The following is a 24,345-nucleotide window of genomic DNA, read 5'->3' as shown; positions in this document are numbered from 1 at the left end:
ACGTTGCCGAGCAGCTTACGGCAAGAACGGCACCGCGCCAACAACAGCGAGGCTCTGTATGCTGCTTGACTGGGTATTGGCTTTCTTACAAGAGTATACTCAAGAGATTGACAGCTGGGTCATAACCTTAATGCGAAGACTGTTTTGACGTCGCGTTGTTGTGTTCAACGCAACTGCTATGCCTTCGGCATCAGTATCGCCCGGTTAGTGTATTATCTTGGCATTATTATCGCGGGCTTACGACGGTCTGACTTCGGAAAGGACCTGATGACGTGCTTTTAGTGCAGCGGGACGGTCAATACCATGGGCAACTTTATCGAAAAGTGTGTCAAAAATAGCAGGAAGTTGTCACATCCAAATTATGTTAAGACATTTCCAAGGTAAGATCATTGTCATTGACTCGTTGCTTCATATCGCAGCCACAAGGTAGTAGCTAGATCCGTCGCAAACTGATTTCTTCGTGGAACGTCATGACCAAAATATAGGGCTAGGTAGACGAAATCAAATAAACGAATATGCACTGACTTAGAACAGCCAAGCGACAAAATTCTTGTAAAACCATCCTTTTCTGTCGCCGTTGGCCTTCTTCTGAGCTTCGTGGGCCACGAAAGCCTCCTCTTCACGATCAATCTCATCCTTGCCTGTGTAAAAGTCGGCTTCGTGAGGCTTGACCATCTTGGATCCCATGGTGTACTTGTAACCGAAAATGCAGATCAGGTAGATTGGAATGCCCTAGAACTCGTGTTAGAGAAATTACTGTGGTCAATATCTTGGGTAAACTTACGAGGTAACCAGTAATGAAGTTCTTGTAGTCAAAGGCGCCGTACTTGCCCTTGGTGAAGACGGGGAAGTTCTTGGTCAAGGCAATCAAGCAGCAGAAGAAGAGGGCAATATATGATCCAATGAGACCAAAGGGAGCGACGTATGCCATCTGATCCTTGGTAATGCCCTGCGCATTGCGCGCACGTATGAAGAAGATGTGCGACACCAGGAGTGAAATCCAAGACAGCAGACCAAAGATGGTGGTCAGATTGACAAAGTAGCCGAATACAATCTTCGCGTCATCGGCAGCGTTCATGAAGGCTGTGCAGCAGAAAAGTGCTGAGAGAGCCAGAGCAGGGACAGGGACACCGCGCTTGTCAGTCCAGCGGAAGATCTTGGGAGCATGACCTTGCTCGGCCAGACCGTAGAGTGTACGAGAAGCGATGTACAGGTCGGAGTTTGACGCACTGAAGGTAAAGAGCAGGATACAGGCGTTGAGGATACCGGGCAAATGTCTAATGCCAGCGAGCTTGATGGCAACAACAAATGGTGACGCGGCAGCTTTGGCACTGGCTGTATTGGCGAAAGCAAGCTCTTTGGAATCGAAAGGAACGAGCATGCCCAGGAAAAAGACAGCCAAGCAGTAGAAGAACAGAATCCGGTAGAAGGTGAGCTTGATAGCACGGGGAATCGTCTTGCGAGGGTTTTGCGCCTCGCCAACGGTGACACCAATCAGCTCAGTACCGAGATAGGCGAAGACGGCATTGACCAGAGAAGCCCAGAATCCGTAGAATTTCCCTGCACTTCCGGTATCGATGTATTCCTTGAATGCACCCGGCTTTTTGTAGTACTTGAATCCTGTTGCGGGACCAGGCCCAGCACCAACAGCGAGAAGGAATGACAGGAGGATGACACCTACCTGATGAACTGATTAGCTGGGAGAATGAATCAAACGTAAAAACAAGGGCTTACAATTGTGAGGACCTTGATGGAACTCAGCCAAAACTCGAGCTCACCAAAGAATTTAATACCGAAATAGTTGATGGCGATGATGACGACCAGAAAGACGGCAACCCAGACACCGGGATTGACTTCTTTGTCGGTTTTCCATTCTTGCAAAATCAAGGCAGTTGCTGTTAGCTGATTTGGTGTGGTGATGATGTATTTACACCAGTAGGTCCAGCCGAGAGCAAATCCAAGAGCAGGGTCGCAGAATCGGGTAGCATAACCGGCAAAACCAGAAGAGTGAGGGATCCATGCAGCCATTTCACCGAGAGCTGTCATGACGACATAGACAAGAAGACCGACTGAAGTGTAAGCGATGAGAATCGAACCAGGACTGTGAAGTGTTAGCCTAAAAGGTTGCATCAGCGCTGTCTGCGAACCTACCCTGACTGAGCAAGGGCCTTTCCTGTACCAATAATGAGACCAGTGCCAATGGCGCCACCGATGGCAATCATAGTAATGTGACGCGATTTGAGTCCGCGGTGCAGATGCGAGTGGTCGCCATGAACCACAACGCCATTGTTGTCGGTGTTGAAAGCTGGGGTCTCTCCGGTTCCAATGACGGCACCCTTGGGTTCGCTCTTGTAGCCGTACTCGGGATCTGAAGAATGAGGGCTCACGCCATCGGAAGACGACGACGTCCTCTGGTTCCTGTTCCAAATCGCCATTGTGAGTTGGATTCAAGTTTCAAAGTGGCCGGATCGGCTCTTGGAATGAGCCGTTTGTACTATCGCAAGTCACCGCGCGGATGTGAAGCGGGGCTCTGACAGCCTTGAGCAACCTTATCGAGGAAAGGTCCCTCTAAGTAGGTGAGCAGCTGAAAATTCCGAGGCAACGGGAAAAAGCCTTGGGCGCCGGTGGTGTAGGACAGCTGACCGGATGTTATACGGTTGGGGCTGTGGGGGGGACAAGGCAAGTGCCAGGCTGATAACGGCAGCGCGCAAAAAAGCTGAGGGCGCCGGGAAATGGCGTGGTAACCCAAGGCGGCCAAGATGATAATCCAAGTGAAAGGATGCCCGTGGAGCGGCCGGTGACAATTCTCACTCTCGCGATACCGAGTGCGCCGGGGTTCTAGAGCTTTATGTACAGCTCCAAACGCCTGGTCCAACCCAATTCACCAGCTCCCCGCCGTGAGACGGACAAACGACCTCCCTCATACGGATAGGCTAGTGGCGGCTGCGCTGCCATCACAGCTTGGCGAAGTCATAGCGGAGAAATACCAAGCATTCTCCCCCACCACGATTCGCTCGCGGCATAGACGATTGATAAGAAGCTGTTGGATGGTTGCAGAGCCCGATGAAAAGCGAAGGGACCGTTGCGGCTGGTCACGCATTCAGCGCGGCGCGTCCAACAGGCACGGCAACACGGGAGGGCGCCTTGCATCTGCCTAGCATCTGCCTTGCTACTGAGGCAGGCTGAGTAGCACCGAGGTTGACAGGTGCAGTCTGCTGCTGAGGGCGCGAAGAGGGTGGCATGCAAAGCCAATATGAAGAATACGGCGCCCCATGCGACAACTCTGGAGAGCAGCGAACGAACCTTGGAGCGCGGTGCCCCCGCTTCGCGTGCTAAGCCGCACCCCAAGAGTTGGCAGGTGCTGACGGGCTGCTTGACTCGATTTGGCAAGGATGCGGACTCGACCCAATCAGCTGCCGGCACATGTATCGCCACGCCGGGGTGGTGCGCGAGCGAATATCGTCGACACCGAATCCGCGGGGTTTTCTGTATCGTCTGCCTCCTTGCGATACCCACACCAGCCAAGCCTGTGGGTCGAAACACCGCGTGTCCGTTGCGGCAGTCCTCGAGCTGCTGCCGATCTGGTCCTGGACGCTGTGTCTCGCAGAAATGCTGGCATCTCCCTGGTCACCATAGAGCGCGCTAGAACACCGCTCGAATGACTTTCGGATGCAGATTACTACTGTGCACCATGGATCCCGTTTGGTATCGGATCCAAGCATTTGGCACAGGCCTCTCATGCTCTCGAGTCCTTATCTCTCCGACCCGCCGTAAAATATAACGAGTGCCGCTCGAGGCTCCACAAGGCGCTTCCAAGCTTGCTTCATGCATCTTCATTGATCCGAGTCAGTGGTGGCGCGCTGAGGTGCGATTAGACGCCGTGCAGCAGTACGGCTGGTAGACTCAGAAGGATCAACTGCCCATGACGACCAGAACCACGGGACAAGTAGCGAACATGTTGGAGTGCGCCGTGGTGATGACCGTCTTTTGAGTTGCTGGCACTAGACTCGACAGAAGGTGCAAAGGGCATGTTGACGGCCCGAGCGCGAGGACGAGGAAGCAACGGCACATTACAAACGTGCCAATATTCCCCTTCAACTTCAACTCGATATGACTTTACTTTACTTCATCTGCCCCTAACAACATAACTGTCGTCCAGTGTCACCCCGCCAAGCACATCAACCAGCCCCTCATCATACTCCGGCTGCACATCCCTCCCCTCTTCATCCAAGTTACCTAAGTAGTTAGTAATGTCCCTCCCATCAAACTCTCTGACCTCAAATCCATTCCCCAAAAACTCAAACATATTCTCACCCCAATACTCAATCTCATAATCCTCGTACCTGGGCGCCTCCATAATCTTGAGGAAATGCAACCGCGAACCCGGCCAAATCGCCGCCTGTCCGTCCGTCTTACCTTGCTTGAACCACGACCGGCACGGGCTCGTCCACGCCGTGCGTTGCAGAAATAGGTCGGCGTGTTGACGGAACTGCTGGCTTGGCCACAGTTTGGGAGTCAGGGACTTGATACCTTCAACCTGGCATTTAGTGATGGCTTGGAATATGTAGCGTGTCCATTGCTCGATGAGCGGCATGAAGGAGCCATGGCCCAGGGGCCCGTACGGTCCGCAGAAGGAGAATGTGTTGGGGAAGGTGGGGATGCCCACGCTGAGGTACGAGGTGACACCGTTAGAAGGAGACCAGAGATCGCCGAGGTCAGTATTGTGCGCAATGAATGGGAATCGGGGGATCCAGCATGTATCGAAGCCCGTGGCGCATATCATCACATCTACGTCGTGCTGTATACCCTCGTGATCCACGAAGCCTGTTGGGGTGATGGAGCCGATGGGATCAGTGAAGATGGTTGCATTCCCAGCCACGAGGGCCTCGAGATAGCCCGGTGCAGGCGTCGGACGCCGACAGCCAGGGTTGAAGTCCTTTGGAATCATCTTCTCTGCGAGACGAGTGTTTTCGCCGAGTTTTTTGCGCATTTCGCTGTCGGCGTAATCGCGTGCTAAGCGGGCTTCATTGCTTGCCTTGATAATGAACTTAAATCGCTGATTTAGTTCATTCTCGATTTGCTTCCGGTACTCGAGGTATTTCTTGGGGTTCTGTTCAAGAAACTTGAGCTGCTCGTCGCTATCTACATATGTGTCAGCCCGATTGAGAGCCCTTCGCAAGCTACACGTACATCGAAAGTTGGCCCCGTTCTTTCCTGCCCAGGTTTGCGCAAAGCCTGCCGTGATCCAGATCGGCGACCTGATCCAGTGGTAGAGATGTTGGACTTTCTGTTGAATCGCTGCAACAATCTGGACACCAGAGCTTCCGGCACCGATGACTGCAACACGCTTGTTGCTCAGATCATAGCCTTCCTCATAGTGTGCAGAGTGCATCAGCTTTCCTTTGAAGTCATGCAATCCAGGAATATCAGGCCTAGATCAGTAGAGGCGGAAGTCAGTAATCTCGTTGGTAACTGTGTTGTGAAGGTCATTTACCATTTCCAATTGTTCAACACTCCGCCGGCATTGATGAAGAATTCTGCACTGTCTTCAGATACCTCATCGGTCTCCATGTTTCGGACTCGACACCGCCAGACGCCAGCTGCATCGTCCCACTCGACATGCTCGATGCGATGATGAAGCTTAACATAGTTGGTGATGAAATTGTTCTCCTGTTCGATGGACTTTAAGTACTCCCAGATCTCGGGACCATACGAGTAGTAATGTGACCACAGCTTGATCTTCCACGAAAATTGGTAGTTAACAGACGGTATGTCGCACGCACAGCCAGGGTACCTGTTCTCTAGCCACGTTCCCCCTATGTCAGCGTTCTTCTCGTAGCACATTATGTCGAGGTTATCCATCTCTTCTTCCGCCTTCTTGAAGAAATTCAGTGACGACGCACCAGCACCCATGAGAATGACCTTGACTTTTCGCTTTGTCCCCATTGGCTGTTCTTTGATCCGGTAGCCATGCTGGTCGGTTTCTGGTGGTAGTTCATCGCGAATCTGCGTGGTTTCATCTGTAGCGGTTCCCTGGGTGGCGTATACAGACTTTGGGGGATCTGATTGAATGCCCATATTAGATCTTCTGACAGTACTAGATGTGGAGAAAATAATCGATTGTAATATCCAAGACGGACGATTATGTCAGGAGTCATGTCAAAGCTGGTGGCAGTAGACAGGTGCACTGATTCTTATGTCAAATGTCAAGTCTGTCAGACCTCGGAAATAAAGATGGAAATGCGGAGTGCAGGACAGCCAAAGGGACCCTGAGTGCCAGTAATGCGGGGTATCAAGTCACAACAGCGCGTGTGCTGAATCCTGTCAAAGTACTGAATACTCGCTGTTGGCACATGGATGGTGATGCGCATTACCATACTGGAGGTCATCACCTAGGGCGGAAAGCAAACCAGGGTGCCTGAAGCTATACCCGGGGCCTTGACCTAGCAATCGAAGCCTAGCAACACTGAGTATGCGTTCGGGCCATTGTGAAGGCTGTTGGTGTTCCGTCGTAGTTGGCAATCTGCTGTACGAACTCGGCCCTCGTCGTTACCATGTCGTGATGACGTCGCCGCGTTCAAAATCGATGTTACACAGGCGCACGCTCGTTCAGCAATGCATCTGGCGGCGGGACAGATGCTGCAAGCCTGTCTCCGGATGATGCGAAGTCAATGAGAGAAGACATTGGCGCCCGATGGTGGGAGGCTGAAGCTGGGAGTACGGGACACTCCCGTCAGACATGCCCGTAGGTGCACAGCCAGCGACGCGAATCAGGCAATCGAGACGGAACCGGAATTCGTGTGGTGCGTGTACATACGTAGCCGCGTAGGCGAAGCTGGTGGGCACCCGGAAGAGGCATGCTTTGAAGTTTGGCGACGGCTGAGGCTTGCTCAGGCCCAAAGCACTGCTCTCCCGAAGCCGCGAGCGACTCTTGGCTCAGCGAAGCACCACCTGAACATTGAGTGTTCTCATTAACGCATTGCCAACGCAGCTCTCGAGAGGCAAACCACGCTCTGCTGCCCTCTCCCCAGCGCCTTGACATTCACAACCACGATCCCGCAGGCCATCGCAGTGCAGTACAGTGCAGTGCAGCCCTCGACGGCCCCACGCTTTGTATACCCAAGACTTATTTGACGATTCGCTTGCGACCTGCCCAAGCACCCCCCCCCCCCCCCCAGGACACCCCCCAGGACGGCTCTCGCGGCGAATCACCACCACACCTCGATCTCGCGGGCGCACTTGAGCGCGCAACGTCTTCGGCCACCGCGTGTCTCCCCTTCGTTCTGTGCCTGTCGCGCCGGGCTGCATCGCAAAGTAGTCTCCCGGCCCAGCTTCGCGCCCGGTCATGGTGCCCGCGCAACCTCAAGTAGCCTCGTGAATGACGACTCCGACCGCAATCGCCAGCCCACGCGCTTCCGGATAGCTGCCCGCCAGCAGACGGCAACATGTCGCACTACGGGAACGGCCAGAACTACTACAACCCCAACATACCCCACAGCAACGGCGGTGCGCCGAACCAGTACCAGGACCCGTACCAGGACCCGTACCATCACAGAGCGTCCAGCGCCGACGGCGGAGACCAGATGAACGGGGGCGCTGCGGGCTATGGACACGCTCCCGTGCGCCGCGACAGCTATGCACAGCGCCAGGCCGACGAGCTGTTCATAGGCGGCTCCAGCTCCCCGCAGGCCGCCCAGGGACCGACATCGCCCACGGCGAGCGGATACAACGGTGGCTACACGTACCCGGCGCAGCAGCAGCAGCAGCAGCAGCAGTACAACCCCCAAAACTACGGCTCCTCCACCGTCGCGCTCCCCAATCCTCAGCACTACGGCGGCATCAACAGGACATTTGCCGCTCCCGCTCCCGCATCTGCAGCCCCCCAGCCACTACAACCCAGCCGCCTACGTGGACAATGGCTTGAACCGGATCAACACAATCAGCCATCCGTACGGCTTCTCTCCCACTTCGCCCACCGCCAATTACCCCTCGCCCGCGCAGTATCAGCAGTCGTCATTTGGGAGGACTACCTCCGTGGCAGGGAGAGCCTCGGCTTACACAGCTCCTGCTCCTCCGCCCCTCCCCGTTCCCCCTGGAAGCGCGCCTCTGCCATCGGAGGACTGGAGCAGCTACCCAGTCCGGCACCCTTCCAGTGCCTCGTCTCAAGGCTACTACCCCCAGAGCTCATCTCATGCCCCACTCCCCTCACCCCCAGCTTATGACAACGGCTATAGCTCGCAACAGCGCATCGATAGATTCTCCTCCATTTCTAGCCACCACTCGAACCCGCTCCCACCCACACCCGAAGTCCCCCCTCATGGCTCGCCCCAGCGAACAGGGACCGTCTCGTCGCGCCCACTACCTCCCCCACCACCGCACGAATCCGACAGCGACGAATACTTTGCGCAGCCAAACGGTGGCCAATACAACAACCAGGACGCACTGTATGACGACATCTTGGGTTTGACTACTGGCGGCGGCACGACAAGTCCATCAGTCCAGTTGCAGCACGCGAATGGCCGACATTACGGGGACGCCAACAGGCATGGCTCGGGCCGAAACGGCGACCATGTGAACGGCAACCACCTCTCTCCTGAATACGCGAGCGACGATAGCGATGTGGAGGCGGCTGCTGGTCTGGCTGCACTGCGCATGGCTGAAGAACAAGAGGCTGAGGATGAGGCTCGGAGACAAAGCGGAGGCACTGGTCTTTTCAGCAGCTATGCGACTCTGCAGTCTCCCCAGCTACCCGCGAGTCCGGGTCGACACCACACGGGAAGTGCCAGCGACAGTGATTACGTTGGAGCTGGTGTTGATGTTAGCATGTTTGGAGGCATGCCTTCCTTTGGATACGGAGGTAGCCCCAACCAGCTGGCGTCGGGAGCAAGCCATCCTACAACAACATCTGGATCACAACGAAGATCAGAGCCAAGCGAAGATTACGATTCAATGCACCCCTTTCCCCCGACACTGTCATCTAACGTACGCGTTGACACCTTTGGAACTGGTGGCCTGCAGGAGCCAAGTGCGCGGCGGCGGAGCTACGATGAAGGTGATGAGATGACTTTGACTGACAACGCATCCATCATGTCGGGCACTACGTTGGGAGGGCCATCGGCAGTTATGCCTGGCGAGCCTCCTGACATGTTCTATCATCCCGGCATGTCCAATCGCCCTCTGCCACCTCCTCCAGTAAACACCAACACCGGTCGAGGGCGTCTGAACCACCAAAGCACTAATTCTGCAGGATCTGGGTCGTACGAATATTGGCGGAACGCCCCCACAGCCCGTGACACCTATCCTGCGAATCCTAACGCTATGGGAATGACATCACCTACCGGTGCAACAGTGCCACGTTCTATCTCCTTGTTGCAGCACAGCAATGTTTCACAGGCAAACCCGCTTCCACGGTCAAAAACTGATGCGGAACAAGGACACCGCTCACGTCAAGTCCAAGCTGCTAATCGTAACACCTTTTACGGTGGTAGCATTGACAGCGATGGTAACACGTTGACACCGGGAAGCGCAGATGCTGTGGCCATCGATCTGCCGACGATTCCAGCTGGGAAGCGCTTCAATCCAGCGAAACTGTCTACCAATGATTTCAAGAAGTGTGCGGAACCGTGGGCGCTCAGTTCTATCATCTATTGGCTCAAGACGATGACCGAGGGTGAGAATGATCTAAAGGAAGGGCCCATCCAGGAAGGTCTCATTGCATTGTTCACTCACAAAGTCCCAACGATGAACATTGCAGACGCTGAAACTCTGAGCAGTCGAGTCGTTGCAGACATGCTCAAGTCAGGTACGCTGGTGCACGAGGAAGAGTGGCTAAAATTCTCTGGCGTGAGCATGACTGGTGTAATATTTCAGCTTACGGGGGCCGGATGCTATGCTCCTATGCTTCACACGCACTCGTCACCCGGTCGGTGCTACTCGTATCACTGTCAGAGGACCTTGAAGAAGATTGACCTACACTCTCCCGCCGCGGCTGCAGCGTCCGAAGACTGGGCCACCTTCCACAAAGTGAAGAAGGAAGACATTGAGGGAATCAACAAGAAGGAGATTGAACGCCAGAATATCCTCCACGAGATTGTCCAAGGAGAAGACAAGTATCTCGAACGACTTGATGTTCTGCGAGGACTATACCGTGATCGTTTGGTTGCATCACAACCCCCAGTCGTTCCACCAAAGAAACTTGACAGATTCATTCGCGATGTCTTCGGCAAGGTTGACGCTGTCAGAAAAGCAAACGAGGATCACCTTCTGCCACAGATCAAGTATCGACAGCAAGAACAGGGCCCCTGGATCACCGGCTTCAGTGACATCTTCCGTGAATGGATAAGGAAAGCCAAGCATGCATACATTGAGTATGCTGCATCGTTTCCATATGCCACCTTCCTCGTGCGCCAGGAAGCAAACAAGAACATGCTCTTCCGCGCTTTTCTAAACGAAGCCCAAACCGACAGACGCTCGGAGAAGCTGGATTGGAATACTTTCCTCAAGGGACCTATCGATAGGCTGCAGCGTTACGGACTCCTCATCGACACGGTGATTAAGAACTCCACAGTCGATAACGAGGAGAAACGCAATCTCATCATTGCGAAAGAGGAAATCAAGACCGTAGCTCTGGAATGTGACGCTCGCGTTGGCGAGATGAGCCGCAAGGTCGACCTGACTGATCTGCAGGCCAGACTCATTCTGCGACCAGGCATGCAGCGGGTTGAGCTGAACCTCGACCACTTGGGACGAGAGCTCATCTACCGAGGTGATCTACAAAGGATGGGAGGCAGCCGTTTCAACTGGGTCGAGACGCACGCGCTGCTCTTTGACCATTACCTCGTCCTTGCGAAGACGGTCAAAATGCGGGAAGCTGATGGAGTCACGACATCGGAAAAATACGACGTATCTCGTCTGCCGATTCCTATGGACCTGTTGGTACTCGAAAGCGAGGATGATGATCCTGTCGTGCGTTCGACGATGAAGGGCATTGCTGCTGTCAACCCTGCTGCCGAAAAGGTAAGAGGTGGAGGTTTTGGGCGGAACACCAACAGCCCGGGCCCGGGAACACTACAGCATACTGCTACATCGAACTCATTTGGATCAGCAAACACGGGCTCGTCTGGAAAAACCGCTGTCAACAATGCTGCGCTTGAGCACAACAGAGACGACAAAATTCTGTATCCATTCAAGATCAAACATCTAGGGAAAGAGACGTACACTCTTTACGCGACGTCCGCGAACAACCGAGCTGAATGGTGTGACAAGCTCATCATTGCGAAAACGAGACACGCAGCTGCTTTGTTCGCACAAAACGCAGAACCTTTCCGACTAAGAGTTATGGCAGATGCCGCATTCGCATATGACAGTGCAATGCCATCCCAGAAAGCCATCACCATCAAGGGTACACCGCTGGATCGCTCAGTAGAGGAAGTGGAGAAATTGTTCTTGCAACAAGGTCGACCGGTCCCTATCTGTCGTGCACGAGTCAATTGTGCGACAGCTTTCAACCAGCCTTACGGTAAACACATGCTCGCTGTTGGCACAGACATTGGTGTCTATGTCTCCGAGTTTGACAACCCTCGTGGTTGGTCAAAGGTATGTTCAATCAATTTCACGCCAATGACGTTCACTAATAATGTCAGGCCATTCAAACACCAAGGGTCACACAGATAGCTGTACTGGAGCAGTTCAGCCTCATGCTGCTCATATCAGACAAGTCCCTTATTGCGTACCATCTTGACGCTGTCTGCCCGGTCGGTGGCGTGCCACCCTCAAACGATTCTGCTCGACGAGCACCGCAGAAACTGTCTGGTGCACGTGATATTGGCTTCTTCGCGACAGGCGTGATGAAGGACCGCACCCTGGTTTTCTACAAGAAGAAGGATGGCATATCGTCGACTTTCAAGGTCCTTGAGCCCGTATTCCAGAAATCCACAGAGAAGAAGTCCAGGATATGGAAGTCTGGACGTACCGAGTTCTTCCGGGAGTACGACGAGTTCTACATTCCGGCTGATTGTTATACGATTAATCTGTTCCATTCCTCGTTGGCTGTCTCCACAGCCAAGGGCTTTGAAGTTCTTACTCTGGACAAGAAGCAACCATGGTCTGTGCCAGACCTCAAACAGCCACACGTCGCTACAATCGCTGCACGATTAACAGAACAAAATCCATTAGGTATGTTCCGCTTGTCGGATCAGGAGTTCCTTCTTTGCTACGAAGAGTGCGCTGTCTATATCAACAAGAACGGCGACATTTCCCGTTCAGTAATCATGGAGTTTGTCGGCAAGGCCAAGAGCGCAGCCATGTATGGACCGTATGTCCTCTTGTTTGACCCGGATTTCGTCGAAATTCGAAATGCACAGAACGGCCGCTTGAGGCAGGTCATCGCGGGTCGCGATGTCAAGTGCCTCGACGATGGGCTAAGCGGCGGCTCATCGCATAACAGGACTATCAAGTTGAGCCTACAGCATCCAGCTCAGGAAAGATGTCAGGTGGTGGTTGAGTTGGTACTTAATGAAGGACAGAAGGAATGATTTCGGTACGATTTCGGTACGATTTATGCGACTGACACTGGTCGGGGATATTTGGGATACCCAGGGACCAACGGGTCACACATGCATGTCATGTACGGAACAGTCCCAAGGAATCGAGTGGCCTGTATTTGAAATGCTCCAGGCACATCATGGCCCATGCACATATCAGTCGTGTAGGATCGAGTGATCCGCGATGAATTTGGGTGGCGTTTTGCACGATTTGATACCTGGTTAGAGTGTGCTCTCCATTCTTAGGTAGCGCTTGCGACTTCCCCCGAGGCGGTGGTGCACTGGGTGCATATAGCATCGTTCATGGATTATCATGGGCAATACATAGCAAAGGAATAATGTTGTCGCCATTTACCATAGTTTGCCTCGGAAGTGTCGATCTCTGACAGGCTGCACGGCCTATGCCTCAATCCAGCCTACCGATGGCCCCTTCGAAGCTCCGCTCCGATACATACCTTGCTCTCCACATTCCCATATCACCCCAGTATCCACACGAGGCATGCAAGATCTGCAGCACACAGCCCTGTTTAGGTTATTCCAGATCTCGACACGTGACGGTGGCTATCACGCATCTGGACTTGGCTGACAGCTGACCCTTGGCAGTCCGACAAACTTCCCGACATCTCCGACGCAATCCAATGAAAGCTCTGCGCAGAGGGTCGACGATGCGTTATTTGACCACGAGACGAGGGTACGCCGAGCTCCGAGAGCCTTCGTAGAAGCACGCTAGAAGTCAGCTAGAAACTTTCGTTGAGATGCCCCCGGTTCATCCTGCCCCAGTATGCAGGCGCGTGGGCTCTGGAGCCCCGCGGAGGGGTATGAGGGGTGCGGTATGCATGCGGCAGTGGAGCACCATTACGAGGCGACGACAAAGACGATGAGAAAATGATGATGATGCCACTGCATCTAGATCTTGGTCTCATCGTGAAGAAGCCAGCACATCTGGATCGAATGGCAGTGGCGAAAGATCTCCATAGCACGACAGCTGCAAGTCATTCGCTGTCAACGAAGATGTGCTGAAGATCCTCGGCAATAGCATTGCTTCAAGCGTTTGCAAGCTATACATCTCGTGCATACGTCAACTGTACGTGACCGGCGTCGGGCACTATTCCCGAACCTCTTCATGTTGGGAACGCCGCATGCGCCTTTGCCCATATTCGAGCAACGACGTGCCTCTGCTGGGATTTCGCCTGGCTTGAGCAGTACACACCTCAGAGCTAAGGCTGTGTGAGGAACAACCTGGCCGACAGGAAGAGCCTCAACAACCATTCAAGTCATCGTTCGTTAAACCCAAATGCTCGGGCACTAATCTCTGGCTGCATGCTTTAGTCGAAACTTACCTAGGCCAGGCCAGGCTTGGTACGGGTCCGAGGCCTCTCGATCGCGTGAGGTTTGCTTGGGATTTGGCAATTTTCGCCACGATTTGCTTGATGATTGCCTCTTTGACAGAATTGGACCATCTGGATGTTCGTTGTGGTGAGCAGTTCGTGAACAGCAAGAAACCTCCCTAACAACCTTTGCGGGGTGCAGGTACACATGCGTATCCAGCCAATGATGGTGCCACAATATTGAATTTACTGGGTCCACTGCTGCTTCTCCGCAACTCCATAGTCTAGAGTCCAGCTCTCTCCACGGGGTCGCGTCGTGGAGACTGTGGTGGAGCTGCGTCTGGGAAGAGAAATTCTCGCCATGAGGCTCAAGAACGTAGTGGGGATATCTGGGGATTGCAGTAGCGGCACAGGCTCCATAAATGCATGATTGGCTGGCCAAGCACATCAGCCGACAAGAACCGGTAGCTCTTTCGGATTGATTTTGACGGCTGGGATACCACCGAGGAAGGGCCAGCATATCAGAGCGCTGCCTCCAGCAGAATCTGCGGAGTCTCGAGCTTGGTGCCACGGACCGGTGCATTAGCGAGAGCCCTTTGGCAGGACCAACAGCCTCACCCCTGTTTGCATCTCAACCGCGCTAGTATTAAGCTACCGAACACACTACCGTACTATCCTGGCATGGATGGGACCAGCCATGTCGAGCTGGCTATCACAACTAGGACAGTGGGAACCCTGGGGAAGGATATATGGTGCCATGTCTGCCCACATCTCCAGACTCATCAGCTCCACGGTTCTCCAGCTTTCTTCTCCAATTGGGATCCACTGAACCAGTCGATCATTCGGCCGTCTTTTGTGTTACCTGCTTCTTTGACGCTAGTTGGTTACACTCGCCACTATGAAGCTTTTCGGCATGAACGGCTCGCAAGAGCCTACCCTCGAAGAGATCCACGAACAGCAGGGTCGTCGCCCTTCGACTGTCGAGGTTGTCGCTGAGCAAGCTCGACGAAAGAGCGTTGACAACCGTGTTGTCACTGGTGCTTCGCAGCTCACTACACGCCAATCCATCATTCCCGTTGCGCTTGTCACCACCCTGTAGGTCCAACATGATGACCACTCCCCAAGTACTTCGATTCTAACTTGCATTTCAGCTTCTTCATGTGGGGATTCGCTTACGGTCTTCTCGATGTCCTCAATTCCCGCTTCCAGGTCGCTCTCCACATCACCCAGGGTGAATCGTCTGGTCTGCAAGCCGCCTACTTCGGTGCCTACTTCGTCGGCCCTCTGACATACTCGGGATGGTTCCTCCGTCGTTTCGGTTACCGCTACACCTTCATCCTCGGTTTGTCAATCTACTGCGTGGGTGCGCTTATGTTCTGGCCCGCAGCTGTCAAGCGAAGCTTCGGTGGCTTCTGTGGTGCCATGTTCCTTGCTGGATCCGGTCTGTCGACTCTTGAAGTCTCTGCCAACCCATATATTGCCGTCTGCGGTCCTCCCAAGTGGTCTGAATTCCGTCTTGAGCTTTCTCAGTCCGTTCAGGCCGTTGGCTCTGTTGTAGCTCCTGTCCTTGCTGCTCAGGTCATCTTCAAGAACGTTGGTGAAGATGGTCGTTCCCTCGAGGCCGTTCAGTGGGTCTACCTTGGCATCGCTGGTTTCGTCGGCATTCTAGCAATAGTGTTTTATTTTGCCCCTATCCCTGAGATTACCGACTCCGACATGGCCGACCAGGCTGAGATGACCACTGCTGCCACTGGCTACGTCGACAAGCCTCTCCGCAAGCAGTACACCCTTTTCTGGGGAACTTTCGCCCAGTTCTCCTACGTCGGTGCTCAAGTCGGTGTTGCCGCCTACTTCATCAACTACTTCACCCAGGCGCGCCCCGATCTTAGCATCACTGATGCTCACGTCAAGGGTGCCAACTTCTACGCCATCGCCCAGGGTCTCTTCGCTGCTGGACGTTTCGCTGCTGCTGGATTAATGTACTTCGGCGGCAAGCCCCGTATCGTCCTCATGATCTTCCAGACTATGATCATGATCTTCATCGCTGCTGCTATCGGCGTCAACACTGGTGGTGCCGACCGTCCTAACTGGGGAGGTCTTTCCATGTTGATGATCGTCCTGTTCTTCGAGTCCTGCATTTTCCCCATCATATTTGCTCTCGTAAGTTTTTTCGAGCTACAGTATCACGTTCTAGAGCCATCACTAACATCCTCCAGACTCTTCGTGGTCTTGGACGTCACACCAAGCGTGGTGCCTCCTTCCTCGTCTCCTCCGTCTGCGGTGGAGCTGTCATTCCCGTCATTCTCGGCAACGTTGCCGACCGCATCGGCACCAGGCACGCCATGTGCATTCCCCTCATCTTCTGTATGTCTACCCTTCGCTCATTCCTTCGAGCCCAAAAACTAATCTCCCCCAGTTGCCTTCGCCTGGTCCTACCCAATCTACCTCAACTTCACGCACAAGGCCGCCGAGCTCGATGCCTACTCCGAGTCCCACGTCGGTACTGAGAACGTCATCGACAACGATTCTATCCTTGCGAGCAAGGACATCGAGGCTATGCACCGCGAGAAGTACTAAATTGTACGAGTAGAGGAATGAGAGATGTGTGATGATGAGATTGTCTTTTGGCCAGAGATGATCTTGTATATATTGGCCTCGTATATATCCCATGCATGAGCGACCAGCGAGCGACTCATAGATATGGTTACGATCACGAATTCGAGATATCCCAATTACTGCAATACGTATATCATGTGTTCTATGTGATCATGTATATGCCTTGCGCGATTATTGTTACTTGATTTGATCGTCCGATTCGGCATCTAGTCATCTAGATATAGTCTCGTATCTGATAAGCTCAGTGCACATCTGATCTAATCGTCTTGAGATACAATCCTTGTTCTGATCGTTGGCCAGTGCTATGCGATTGTCTTTGCTGTGCAGGATAACAAGCCGGATTCGAGTGTAGTGGTCGAACGCCAGTTCAATGTCAGGAAGGAATGCACCCTTGGCCTTGCTCTTGAGTGAATCGGACCTGGAAGCTAGCATCATAAGTATATCGTCACCCTTAAGGAAGTTCGCGAAGTGAGTAGTCAAGGAGATGTTCTCTGCATGATGTACGAGAAGATCAATCATCAGCCTTCCGCAAAGGAAACACAGCATCTACTGAGACAGAGAGACCCATGCTCAAGACCTCATCCTTTCGATTTCCGTCGTACGCGTCAGTGGAGCTCTCTCCGCATAATAGATACTCTGCCCCAATTGTATTGCACATAGCTTCGCATGATTGTGTAAAAATCTTGCGTGCCTCGACAGCATTGAATTCCAGGCATACGCGATGCCGGATATGACTTTGGATCCCGTGGACTGTCCCTGAAATGAATAACGCATACCAACCGATCGTCGGCGGTCCACAACATCCTGGAGCAGATCAGGAACTTTAGGCATATCATACAACAGCGAGCAGTTTCATTCTTCTTGAACATGTCGTCCCCACACCTGCAATGGGTATAAGTCCTTAAAACCGTCTATTCCAGGCGTAATTCGTCTAGAGTAACGGCAAGCCCCTCAATCGTACGCAAGATTACCTGGCATCAAGTGGAGACATTGAAGGCACTTTGAAGTGCTGGTGATTGATGTGGGGGTCTCAATGCAGACTCAAATGTGGGTAGTTCCCCCAAGATGGTCTACGGAGACCGGAAGTGCCCAGAAGTGCCCAATGTCCTAAATAAAGCCCTGCCATTGCAAGGCCCGCTCGTGTGCGATCGCCGGGTTTTGGAGTGCTCGACGAAGTAACGAGGAGCTAGATTCATGGCATCTCGGGCTCCTACGCACCTGAAATTGGTCCATGCAAGACGATTGGTCATCTTGACCATCTGGTCAACAGGTACGGTCGTGTATTTTGCATTGACATCTTTTTGTCGGTGGGCTGTGAGCTATATTCCACCGTTCCGGCACTTGAGAAAGCTTTTGGAGATGCTCGATCGCGTGTACATTGTCTGGAGTGTTGATTCTAGCCCAGCCTCCCTCCTTGGTGGGCGTATCATGCCGTGCAAAGGTAGGCAGAAAGATCTCGTAGCGGGTCATGTTTCTTGCCCCGCGAGTGACTATTGATAGTGTGAGACAATACATGCCGTAATCTTGCTATGAAACCTTGAAGACAAAACGAATGCTGCGGAAATCGAAGTTCGTGTCGAGTACACGTAATGACATTGTTTCAAGGCAGGTTCGCATCCCTAAGCTCTGATACATCCGTCCGTATCGAATAGTCTCGGGGAACTGTTCCACGTCAATTTCCATTGGACATTGTTCTAAACGTAGCGGTACTTTCCATATTAGCTTTATTGCGTTCAATGCTCGCCTCTACCCGCAGTGTTTCGCAGACATACTTGGCACAGTGCATGCTCTTGCGCACTACCAACTTTAAGTCTATATTAAGTTAATACCACTTTTATCAAAAACTCTCCCAGCCTCTGCAAATCCTAATAGTGGACTCTTCGCCCCGTAGGCAGGCAGTATGAAGATATCATTAAACTGCTCAACATTACAAATTGCTCTCTCATATTAATAGATATCACAGGCCCTATAAGGACACAGAGCAGATGTACCCGTAGTTGTTGATCTTCTAATTCGAACGCCAGAGTACATGCATAATAGAGTCAAAGCCAATAACTACTCCGTTCAGAACGTTATGTCTAAAACAGGCATCTAATTGTCAGTTATAGATATTAAGTAACCTGCGAGTATAGAAGCCTCTTTCAGTCTACACTAAATTGCTAATCTATCAGCACAATTACTAACCTGCTTTCTCTCGAATCTTCAATCTACTATCTACTATCATGTCAGACGTGGATACAGAAACACTTGCGAAGACTAATTTAATGCAGAGTTCTAGGGAAAAGAACCACACGAATCGTAAAATAAGCTTATTACAAGAAAAACGCATGTTAAAGACAGTTATGCTACATGCAGACCAATTGTCTCGCGCTTGCACTTTGTCTATCGAGGCCTGCAAAAATACCGAGAGGAAAGAAATACAGATTGAAGACCTAGCGAAACTTATCCTAGAAACAAGGCGATTTTCAAACAAAGCGGATAAAGTCTGCTGAGAGTACGTCTATGTTACGAAGAGAAGCAAGTGCTCGCTAGGAGACCACCGAGCACCAAAGATAAGAGGCAATTGAGAATTTTGTACAGATGTTGAAGGAGAAGGCAGAAAATATCATGAACAGCAAACTATGGTTGTGGATAAGTTCCGAGCATGGAGGAGCAGACTTGGAGGAAGAAAAGGCAGACTTGAAAGAAGAAGAGGTGGACACACATGAAGGAGGGATGGGCTCGGCGATGGGAGGTGCAACCTCGGAGAAAGGATATGGGGCTTGGGTGGCTCAAAGAGCTGCAAAAGCCTGAAACATGCTGCCCTACTTACGCACATTAACGGCCAGACATCATTATCAATGTATATCATTGTCACGAGAGTCTCTGAAAACCTGAAGTTCTCTCGCTTTGGCACTGAGGTAACATGGAGAAAATAACTCTAGGACTATGTGAGTACAGAATGCCGCACACAAGCAGCTTCTGTGCATGACTGTGTGCGCATCTTTGAAGTTACTGTAATGCGCATTCGTGAGGCAGATTTACCTGCGATGTCCTGATAAGCATGTGCCTAGTAGCTAAAGGCGTTGTGAAGTGACACCGGCGAACTGGGTGCGGGGGCGACGTATTCAGGTTGCCCTCGCAACGCACACAACAGAATACTCAATTGATCGTAGGCTACCATCTTATAACACCGAAACAATCTTGCACTGCAAAAATACCTTTAAGTATCGCTGTGAAGCGAATGTGTCATTGCATTCAAATGCTCTCCAGTACATCGATTATTGCAAAGTGATTCGTAGAGGCGGCAGCAACAATTGAAACTTGGCTGCGAAGACATAAGTAACATGTGGACTTTGCGATGGTGGCGTGGCGGACGGATGTGATTATGATGCTGAACAGGGAGAACACAAAGTCCACATGTTACTGGGAAAACGGATATGCGGGTGTGACGTTCAAGTGCACGCGTGAACTTGGCGTGTGCCGTATCCTGGGGTACACGACCGAACCCTGGAAAAGTGGTTATTCAAAAATTACGAATTTGTGCATCGACCTGCATCGCTCGAGGACGATGCTAATTCCGTTGACGGTGATTGGTGCGGCGGTCCTGAGCTTGGGGTGTGCGAGGCTGGTGTTAGAGAAGAGGGCAAGTGGGTATGAGTATGAGAGTGCGGACAAGAGGGTGGAGAGGGCGGAGAGGTTGCAGAGGGAATGAAAGGGTGGGCTTGCTAAAATAGAGTTTGGGTGACAATCGACGGGGAAAGTTGGTCGTGTAGCATGCTGTGATCTTGGAAAAGAGGTAAATTATGATTCATGGATAAATACAACTCGATGCCATTGCATGTAATGACAGTCTTTGCTTTGATCCTGTCCGACATTGATGGAGGTGCGCAATCACTAACACAATACTGCAAAGAGGCAGGTCCTTCAAGTTCGATGCCGCTCTGCTGGTAAGACTTAAAGGGTCCAGGACGACTACAGACAGAGTCTTTGCAACATCACCTGCAAACACTGCTCTCTTGCGAAGGGTGTTGTTGCTTGCTTAACAAAGAATTGGCGTGAGATGCAAGTATGCTGATTGACCATGTTTACTGCGTCATCTGCAATACCGCCACCAAGACAAGCTCGACATTACATCATAACCCGAGTCATGAATACTTAGCAGACTGTGGAATGCCCCTCGGGTTCATGCTCCGTAACTATCTCCAAAGGGACTCGGTTCCACGCGCAGCCCACCCTAGTATTGACCACTTCGCTTAGTGCCGAACTGCCAAGGCCACAGACCTTTCGCATGCCACTTGGAAAATAGGTATAACCACTGACGCACGTCGACAAGGCTGTCTGCCCTACAGGCTCAAGCGCGAAACAACAGAATGCGCATTCGGCAGCACGACATGGTACAGCACACTGCATGTTCAGACTGCGATGTCACCATCCCACCAGAATAAGTAAATCGTTCAGCTCAATCATAATCGGGCCTGAGATCATATGACTGTTCTTTTGCATCCTTTCTTTTTATCCGCGTACGAAAAAGAACCTCCTCCAATCCATATGCACAACGCAGAGTTGAGGCTCTCATTCAGCCCAGAATAGCCGCTGCTGTGGGTCCCGATTGGGCTTTTCTCTCCCACAAGTGGATCCACTGGGCAGCCACGAGCCGCAACTACACATTCCATGTAGCTGGAACCCAATCAGAGACCTGTTCGGGCAGCGATGGGCATGCACTCATTCTCTTGGTAGAAATAAGTGACTCACAGCAGCGGAGCGGAATCTGACTAGAGAGGAAACGTAGCAAAACTGGATAATACGGATGTAAGATTTGAGGTCGAAAAAGAGGCCTTGGTAGACGGTAGATATCCACTGTAAAAGAGCAATGCAAGGCTGAACAGGTGGCCCACATGTTCCTTCTTTGCGCTAACTACGACAGTCATTATGCGAGACATGAGACTTTGGGAAAAATTAAGGACTGAGACGTTGCAGCGGTAGCACAGCGATAGAAAATTTTCTGAACGAAGTTTGGATGATCTCTTACCTACGACTTACCTCGGGTTTTTTTATCGTTGGAATCATACTGTGACATTGCTTCTTGTCAGCAGGGTCACTGGTTCTCAAGATGACAAAGCTGCTTCTGTACTGTATGCGAAACGGGCGAGCTGCAAGAGCGTTGACGTGAAATTTCCGGTAGCCACCTCTACAGCTATGCACACATGCAAATGCTGAACTTGTGTTACTGGACACTCTGCTGATCCGGTGGCTGCCGATATCGCACCCCTGTGAGACAGTGCACAACCATATGCTGGGCTGCAAGCCATCGATTTGCAGAAATGCGATGATGTGGAAATGGCGTTCAGCCCGAGGATAGCATGCTTGTCGTACGGTAAGCCTATCGAGATGTCAGTCAAGTTAGTGGGAAATGTGCAATGACGGCGCTCTGTGTGGATTGATGTGATGAATGAAGCACTACCCCGCGCTAAACACAGGTGTAGCGGAGCGTGAGCCACATTTACTACGTGCAACAGCAGCTTCCGCGACCTGGTCTTTGGCGCAAGTTTGCGTCTTGCGAGGTCCGACACTCGACCAGAATAAAGGCTGACTCAGGTGGTACTCAGGCTTAAAAGCGTTCCAAACGAGTAGGGCTGCATCGCTGATAGCTTTTGATTTGAAACATGACAAGCAGAAGGCTACTCTTGTTGCACGGTTAAGAAGTGGCGTTGTGGAGATGGTGTGGGAGGATTGGACGAGCGGGTGCGATTTGCAGATGCGCAGTGCCACGGCTGCACTGTTCCACAGCCAGAAGTCCGGCGAAGAAACACGCTCGCAAAATGTCCAAAATTCATGGTGAACTGCCGACAGTCGGGTCGAGCTGAACGAGCACGAAGCTACGTTGAACTATCACAGCATTGAGCCAAAAAGTCGAGCCAATGCCGTGCGGATGCCACTGTACTTGCCTCCAGACACGATAATGGTTCTCGTTAGTGTTACAACTCGAGGGCAGCAGCCCATAAAGGCAGCATGCTCTCGTCGTATCTAAGGCAGCGGATCAAGTCGGGGATGAGTTGCGATGATTTGTTGAGATGGTGTACGTTGCTCGATGGCTTGCAGCTCTCACCGGAAAGCTAGGTGGGTGGGGTAGTGACGACTCGACGAGTGAGCAGACTGGAGCTTCGCCGGCCCGCGTGACGGCTGCCCCCGGAGGCAAAGCGGAAAGGTTACACCAAGTACAGCTGTCTGCGTGTAGTTGGATGTCGTGCTGGTGGGTGGGGCAGGCTTGTTCTGGAATGCTGCGATTAAGCCGTGCGAGCTGGCGTGGCAGGCATTTGCCAGTCAGCCTTGGGTGAACAACTCTGGTGGCGATGGACAGACTTTGTCGCGTCTTGCCGGACCTTAATGAATTGTCGTGCCGGATGGCCTGCTTTGCTGTCCCTGCAGAGTCGACGTGGCAGCTGCAGGACATGGTGCACTAGCGACCACAGTAGACAGCAAGACAGATGGGGTGTGGCTCAGCAATGACGTCGCGAAGCAGAATGCGAAGAAGAGAGTACATGGAGCTAGGGAAAGCTGCCCTGCGACCGTTTCCCGGTGCATGGTGAGAAGCGAGCGTGTGGTCGCGATGGGAATGGGAACACAGGATGGCGCCAAGACTTGACCACAAGCGGAAAGAGGTAGGTGCGTCTGGTGTAAGGTTGGGCTAGCGTGGAGCAAAGAGCGTATGGCATGCTCTCTTGTGAGGCTAGGCGTCGGACACTCGATCGAACATCGCGGTCGTGGTCGTGGTCGTGTCCTGGGAGGCGGTGAGGGCCGGTAGAGTTGAAGCGGAGACTCGACAGCGATTTGGCTGGCCGCATAAGGACGCGCGACGATCCTGGTTCACACTTGTTTCACCCGTTCGACGAGCAGCTGGTAGCCAGTAAGGCTGCCACGGCTCCTGGTGTGTCTGACGGCTGCAACAGCCAATCGCCGACACTGGTGCGGATGAAGGCTAAATTTGGCGAAGCCGTGTGGACGTGATCAGCAGCAGGGTGAGGCATGCGGCCGTTGGCGGCGATGGCAGACGACGGGCTGCTGTAGCCTGTGAGGCATGCCAGTGCTGTACAGTAGGAAGAGATGAAGCACTCTACTCTAGGAAGCCGGCTAATCTGGGGCTGCAGCAGGTGGCAGGCATGGCTGGGCCAGACGAGCGAGCGCGATCAAGTGCAGGCTCTCGTCGCCATGGCACTCTGCATCTGCGTCTGCATCTGCATCTGCATGCCGCGGGCGAGAAGGCGATGGTGGTGGTGCGGAGACTGCGTCACCCAGCAAAGCCGCTGGAGAAGGAGCCGTCCACTGTCCACTGTCCATTGTTCGCTGTCCACTGTCCGGTCCAGCAGTGAGTGCCGTCTCGTGACGGCGAGGGCAGGCACGGCCGGGCAGCAGGAGCGGACTTGGAGCTGCCCAACGAGACGTTAGACGCAGTGCATGAGTGTGCTGTGACCTAGCTGGCCTTATATTAGAGTAGACGAGGAGCGAGCGCGTTTTGAAAAAAAAGTCTCCCGCCCCTCCGTTCCGCAGCAGAAGCCCGAAAAAAGGACCCTGGGCTGCATGCCGCACACACAATCGCCCTGTCATACCCAGCCGTCCCGTCAGACTTCACTCGCCCTCTTCTGCCTCTGCTCACTTATCCCCTTCCACGCCCGCACCCGCACACGCTATGAGACGGTCGCATGCGCATGCTGAGCTCTGTTTTCGCATCACTGTCGACTCTCCCACCAGCATCGCCCTCGTCGGCTGTATCGATAGCACCCGACGCTAAGTTTTGGGCAACAGCCTTACCTACCTGCGGTAGCCATCTCGCGCGCTCAACGCCCACTCCTTCCCGCTCTCCTCCTCCCCCCAGAGCTTGC

General features: G+C 52.8%; 8 protein-coding genes across 8 annotated transcripts; 4 read left to right on the top strand and 4 right to left on the bottom strand.

The window, feature by feature from the left end:
• Window positions 1-525: 525 nt before the first annotated feature.
• SNOG_00019 (hypothetical protein) lies at window positions 526-2,435 on the bottom strand (the record flags this gene model as incomplete). Its single annotated transcript, XM_001790665.1, has 4 exons — window positions 526-732; window positions 785-1,681; window positions 1,735-2,101; window positions 2,152-2,435. 4 exons carry the CDS (start codon window positions 2,433-2,435, stop codon window positions 526-528), a joined length of 1,755 nt encoding a protein of 584 aa, XP_001790717.1.
• Window positions 2,436-3,253: 818 nt separating this feature from the next.
• On the top strand, window positions 3,254-3,662 carry SNOG_00018 (hypothetical protein; the record flags this gene model as incomplete). Its single annotated transcript, XM_001790664.1, has 2 exons — window positions 3,254-3,358; window positions 3,414-3,662. The coding sequence occupies 2 exons, from the start codon at window positions 3,254-3,256 to the stop codon at window positions 3,660-3,662; spliced, it is 354 nt and encodes a 117-aa protein (XP_001790716.1).
• Window positions 3,663-4,126: 464 nt separating this feature from the next.
• On the bottom strand, window positions 4,127-6,078 carry SNOG_00017 (hypothetical protein; the record flags this gene model as incomplete). The annotated part of the gene is made up of 3 exons (XM_001790663.1): window positions 4,127-5,142; window positions 5,191-5,432; window positions 5,495-6,078. The coding sequence occupies 3 exons, from the start codon at window positions 6,076-6,078 to the stop codon at window positions 4,127-4,129; spliced, it is 1,842 nt and encodes a 613-aa protein (XP_001790715.1).
• A 1,367-nt stretch (window positions 6,079-7,445) lies between these two features.
• Window positions 7,446-12,533, top strand: SNOG_00016 (hypothetical protein; the record flags this gene model as incomplete). The annotated part of the gene is made up of 3 exons (XM_001790662.1): window positions 7,446-8,037; window positions 8,339-11,595; window positions 11,670-12,533. 3 exons carry the CDS (start codon window positions 7,446-7,448, stop codon window positions 12,531-12,533), a joined length of 4,713 nt encoding a protein of 1,570 aa, XP_001790714.1.
• Window positions 12,534-14,768: 2,235 nt separating this feature from the next.
• On the top strand, window positions 14,769-16,447 carry SNOG_00015 (hypothetical protein; the record flags this gene model as incomplete). The annotated part of the gene is given in 4 exon segments (XM_001790661.1): window positions 14,769-14,965; window positions 15,022-16,050; window positions 16,065-16,234; window positions 16,287-16,447. 4 exon segments carry the CDS (start codon window positions 14,769-14,771, stop codon window positions 16,445-16,447), a joined length of 1,557 nt encoding a protein of 518 aa, XP_001790713.1.
• A 4,597-nt stretch (window positions 16,448-21,044) lies between these two features.
• On the bottom strand, window positions 21,045-21,545 carry SNOG_00014 (hypothetical protein; the record flags this gene model as incomplete). The annotated part of the gene is made up of 3 exons (XM_001790660.1): window positions 21,045-21,128; window positions 21,221-21,240; window positions 21,509-21,545. 3 exons carry the CDS (start codon window positions 21,543-21,545, stop codon window positions 21,045-21,047), a joined length of 141 nt encoding a protein of 46 aa, XP_001790712.1.
• A 260-nt stretch (window positions 21,546-21,805) lies between these two features.
• On the top strand, window positions 21,806-22,051 carry SNOG_00013 (hypothetical protein; the record flags this gene model as incomplete). The annotated part of the gene is made up of 2 exons (XM_001790659.1): window positions 21,806-21,858; window positions 21,985-22,051. 2 exons carry the CDS (start codon window positions 21,806-21,808, stop codon window positions 22,049-22,051), a joined length of 120 nt encoding a protein of 39 aa, XP_001790711.1.
• A 1,545-nt stretch (window positions 22,052-23,596) lies between these two features.
• On the bottom strand, window positions 23,597-23,803 carry SNOG_00012 (hypothetical protein; the record flags this gene model as incomplete). Its single annotated transcript, XM_001790658.1, has 1 exon — window positions 23,597-23,803. The coding sequence occupies one exon, from the start codon at window positions 23,801-23,803 to the stop codon at window positions 23,597-23,599; it is 207 nt and encodes a 68-aa protein (XP_001790710.1).
• Window positions 23,804-24,345: the final 542 nt, after the last annotated feature.

This window comes from Parastagonospora nodorum, assembly GCF_000146915.1.
Source record: "Parastagonospora nodorum SN15 chromosome Unknown scaffold_1, whole genome shotgun sequence".
In the NCBI taxonomy this organism is placed as follows: domain Eukaryota; kingdom Fungi; phylum Ascomycota; class Dothideomycetes; order Pleosporales; family Phaeosphaeriaceae; genus Parastagonospora; species Parastagonospora nodorum.
The sequence above is the reverse complement of the archived record's forward strand: the minus strand, read 5'-3'. Positions and strand labels throughout refer to the sequence as shown.